Raw genomic sequence first — 5000 nt, forward strand, 5'->3', positions numbered from 1 at the left:
TATGCTAAGCTGGTAACATTTAGTTAATCTGTGTTTCATCAAAAAACACGTGTTCAAATCTAAAATGGGTGTGTGTGGTAAGTGTTAATTTACATTCTGAACCATTTCTGTTAAAATGCTGAATAAATATGTAACTTTCCGTAACTTTAATTATGGTATCTAAAATTTTCTGTTTTCACAGAAATACTGGGAAACAGAAAAAGTGTAATTGGATGTGTTATGCTTTTTTTTTAAGTAGACAATGGATTGAATTGTGTATGTTTTCTAGCCTGCTCTGCTTAATTGATAGTGAATTAGCTTGGAAATCTTTCCATATCAGCATATATATGTCCATCTCTATTTAACTATTTCTTTATATGGATATATAGCCATGTCATAATTGACATAAATTCTTTTATATATTATCTATTGTTTATACATACATATACTCATATATGTGAAGTAGCATTGGGTCTCTGATGGGAGGGACTTAACTTTATACCTTTTCTGTCTAGTTTGAAGTTTTGTTTTCTTGTGTATTTAAATGCTTTTTTTAACCAAAAAAAAATTTATATGCTCTTCAAATAACTGAATACATTCTCACATGTGGTAACTTAAACCTAGACGAATTGATATTGGTAGAGCCAGTTCAGTCACTCTTGTTCCCCCTGTCATTTCAGCGGTCACCACTTCTGCCATGGATTGTCCCTCACCAGCAAAGTAAAAACTTCTGTGACAGAGCAATGGCTAATCCTGGGCCCAACAAAGCAAGAATTATTATTATGACTAGATATATTTACTTCCAGGCAGGGGCTCAGAATGTGTCCAGTAAAGTCCACCCACAGTATTGACCAGGATGGGAGGATAAATAAATGTCTCTCTTACATTTGAGGAAAAAATAGGAATACATAATACTTAAATCTGTTCTTGAAAGATAATGTTCATTATAGAAACCTTTACATTTTTTTGAGGAAACCTCCCCTGACCAGCTAGTAAACTTAACAGCAATGAATGGCATCCAAAGGAGAGGTTTGAAAAGGTAAACCTGCTATGCTATAGACTAGTAGAACAGGCTCATAAGTGACCAGGATCTTACGTACACTTTGAAGCATTTATCGTAATCTCAATTATACCTAGAAGTTTTACACGTCTGCGTTATCCTTTCTAGTGCCTATCTTCAGTTGCCACAGCCCTGCAGTCTGGCTTCCTTCCATACTGTGAACCTGTGTATCAGCGTTGTGTAAACCTAGTACAGAAGACTCTTGCACAAGCAATGGTATTTAAAAAAATTTTTCTCTCTCTCCCTTCTTGCCATCATAAACATTTTTCTAAGGATAGGCATAATGTATACACACTTTTTCAATAATTGATTCAAAGTAAGTTTTCGAAAACTTGTGTCTTAATTTCAGCTGAACAATGCTCAACCAGATCAGTATGAGGCTCCAGATAAAGATTTTATGATAGTGGCTCTTGATTTACTCAGTGGCCTGGCTGAAGGACTTGGAGGCAACATTGAGCAGCTAGTAGCCCGAAGTAACATTCTAACACTAATGTATCAGTGCATGCAGGTGAGACTTATTAAATTGAAATGAATTGAAACCTGGTTCTCTGTGTCACATTGGGATGAATTTCTTCTTCTTTCTTGCAGGATAAAATGCCAGAGGTTCGACAGAGTTCCTTCGCCCTGTTAGGTGATCTGACAAAAGCTTGCTTTCAGCATGTTAAGCCTTGTATAGGTATGAATATTTTCTATTGCTGTGATGTGATTTTTAACATTATTTTTCATCAACTATGGTTTTCATTATTAAACTGAAATTCCATGAAATCCCAACATTTATAAGTGTACATTTTACTGGTTAGAGCTGCTCTGATTCAAGCAGGCAGGATGGGAACCCCTGTTCCTTGTTTCTTTGAATTCACCATCACTTCAACAGCTCATTAGGCATTCATGTGACTGGAGAGAAGTTGGAAAAGTATTACTTTAGAGTAAAGGACATGCCCACCTGTGAATCCTTGGTCCTGTATGCTAGTTCATGGATACTTCTTGAATAGCCTCTTTTTTTTGGCAGAGGTACCCAGTAATAATAATAATCAGGTTTTCTCGTGATAAACCGACATAATTTTTCAGGTACTGTAGGAAACTTCAAACTATTTTCTTAAGAGTAAATAATGATTTGTTTCTGTTGAAATGGCATAGCATTTGTCTTAGCCTTTTGTGAAGATAAGAAGGGATTCCTTGAATAATGTAACCTGATTTGCTGTCAGACCCATGGATTAAATGGGGTTTTGGTTATTTTTCCTTCATTTCTGTATCCCATCATTTAATCTTGGTTTAAAGCACTGATCTAAAATGGTTTTTTGTGTTGGTTTTTTTTTTCATTTGATACGGTGTGCTTTGGGGGGGCCCCCTCCAGTTTTTATTAAGATGTAATTGGCATATCATTGTATAAGTTTAAGATGTGCAACTTAATGATTTGGTATATGTATATATTGGGAAATGATTACCACAGTGTTTAATTATAACATCTATCACCTCACATGGTTACAAATATTTTGTGTGTTGGGGGGTGAGAACTTTTAAGATCTGCTCTTTTAGCAACTTTCAAATATACAACACAGTATTGTTAACTATAGTTGTAATGTGATACACTACATTCCCCCAGAACCTAACTTATTTTAGAACTGGAAGATTGTACCTTTTGACCTTCAGCCAATTCCCAGTTATACTTTTCAATAATAACTGTCTTTCTGAACTTTGAATAAAAACATTATTTATGACGTATTAAAGTAAACCATCAAGTTTAAGCCTAACCACTCTAAATGAAAGTGTGATGAATTCTTGTTTTATAGAAAGCTTGTTCTACACATATTTTCCACCTGATTTAGTTTTTATGAGTTTAAACTTGTATGAAAGATTACATTTCTTTTTTTATTTTATGACTTTATAGATCATGTACCTTCTTCAGGAGGTACAGTGTGTCTAGTTGTCTCCCTGTTTTTAATGTTACCAACCATTATGATTATTTTCCAGGTTAGTGTTTCTCAACTGGAGCAATTTGGCAATGTCTGGAGACATTTTAACACTGGGGGTGTGTTACTGGTGTGTAGTGGGTAGAGGCGAAGGGTGTTGCAAAACATCCTACAACACATGAGACAGCCCCCCCGCCACAATAAAATAATCTGACCCAGATTATCAGTATTGCTGAGATTGAGAAACTGTGAGATCTACTGGTTTATTAGGGGTTAAACAATGATATTCTGACTCTTCATTTAGTAGTGAGAATGCATATATAGAGACATTTCCTATATCAATAAATTATTGCCCTGAGGTACAAATCATATAGGAGAAGAGGCAGGATAATTACTTGATTCTTATTTACCAGTTTTCAAAATAATAATTGATTTCCAGTATCTTCCATAGGTATCTATATTATGTTTCAGAGTTTAGTTTGTGTTTGTTAGAGTGTCAGTATGAACTCAATGATGCTCAAATTTGTCCTACCGCTGGCAACAGGAGCTTTACCAACTTGGGTCCGGAGTCTTTTCTGGTATGAAATAATAGTTCAGGCTTGTTTTGTACATTTCCTGCCCTTAGGCTGCGATGGGACATTTCTCTGATAGCCCTTTTCCCTTTTAAATGGACAGTGATATTTAGAGACCACAATCTGAGCACTAGGGTAAAAGTTACCATAAAAGCCAAAATCATTGATTTAAAATTTTTTTCTGAGTGTGAAAAACCAGCTTTGAAGAAAGTTCTATTGTATCATGTTTTCCTCACTTTATTTTAAATTTTCTCAGTCTGATGACAAGAGAGATAACTCTGACCAGCTCTTTTCAATGATACTTAAAATAAAACCAAAACTTGGGCTTCCTGATACATTTCACATGAACGTTCAGTGGCCAGATATTGCCTCCTTCAGTTTCTTAAGATAATTATTACCAACAGCTTTTTTTTTTTTTTTAAGGCTGTTTCTTGCCTAGATTTTGGTTTCCATCTGGTAGATTTCCTTTAAAGCACAAAACACTGCTATTGAGAAGTTTACTACAGTTTTTAAAAACTTTTTTTTTCTAGCGGATTTCATGCCAATATTGGGAACCAACCTAAATCCAGAGTTCATTTCAGTCTGCAATAATGCTACATGGGCAATTGGAGAAATCTCCATTCAAATGGGTAAGATTATTTTCCCCTTTAAAAATATAAAGTTTTAGATAATTTAATATTTTATAATGAGCTTTATATATATGAATATTATAACAGATCACAGTAAAAGGGGGCAAAAATATTTTACATTGATATTTTAACAATGAAATTTTTCTTTTTTGTTTTCTCTTTTGGGAATGATCTAGGTATAGAGATGCAGCCTTATATTCCTATGGTGTTGCACCAGCTTGTAGAAATCATTAACAGACCCAACACACCAAAGACGTTGTTAGAGAATACAGGTACCATATGACTGAACTGTTATGGTGAAGAAAAAATTATTTGCCTTTTAATTTTACATTAAGATGTGTAGAGAAACTAAAGCAAAGCTAGCTTTAGAAACCCAGCTTATTAATTAGCAGCTAATTTGTATTCTCAGTAATGGAATTACTGTTTTAGCTTCATTCCACAACCAGTTTTCAGAAACTTTCAAAAAAAACACTTTCTCCCCTGTTATAGTGTTTTAATACTCCCTAAAATGGGCCCCAACTAAAATAACTACTGAATGATATGAATTTTACTTTTACATTAATTCAGAGAGTACCTGGCAGCTGGGGAGTAATTTTTTTTTTTAATCTGTAAAAATGTAGCCAAAAATAGATTGCATTGTAGTGGCTAGTTCATTAATAATGGCATATGTATTTTGTATTTTGTTGTATACTCTTCTTCAGATTGGGAACTTAAAGCAGTATCTTGTGGGATTTTTATTCAGGAGGCTTGTTTCTCTTCTGCATTTATAGAGAGCATGTTTGTATTAAAGAGTACCTTCCATACTATAAAACACATTTCAGGGTGATTTCTTTCCACCCTCCCTGATTTT

General features: G+C 34.3%; 1 protein-coding gene across 1 annotated transcript in view; it reads left to right on the forward strand.

The window, feature by feature from the left end:
• TNPO1 (transportin 1) overlaps positions 1-5000 on the forward strand; it is a 91793-nt gene that overhangs the window by 71649 nt on the left and 15144 nt on the right. Inside the window, exons 15-20 of the mRNA XM_081232595.1 lie at positions 660-699; positions 1148-1255; positions 1389-1547; positions 1628-1715; positions 4052-4150; positions 4327-4422. Of these exons, the coding sequence (XP_081088721.1) occupies positions 660-699; positions 1148-1255; positions 1389-1547; positions 1628-1715; positions 4052-4150; positions 4327-4422 (590 nt within the window). The remainder of the gene's footprint in view (positions 1-659; positions 700-1147; positions 1256-1388; positions 1548-1627; positions 1716-4051; positions 4151-4326; positions 4423-5000) is intronic.

This window comes from Mesoplodon bidens, assembly GCF_964165515.1.
Source record: "Mesoplodon bidens genome assembly, chromosome: 4".
Taxonomy (NCBI): Eukaryota; Metazoa; Chordata; class Mammalia; order Artiodactyla; family Ziphiidae; genus Mesoplodon; species Mesoplodon bidens.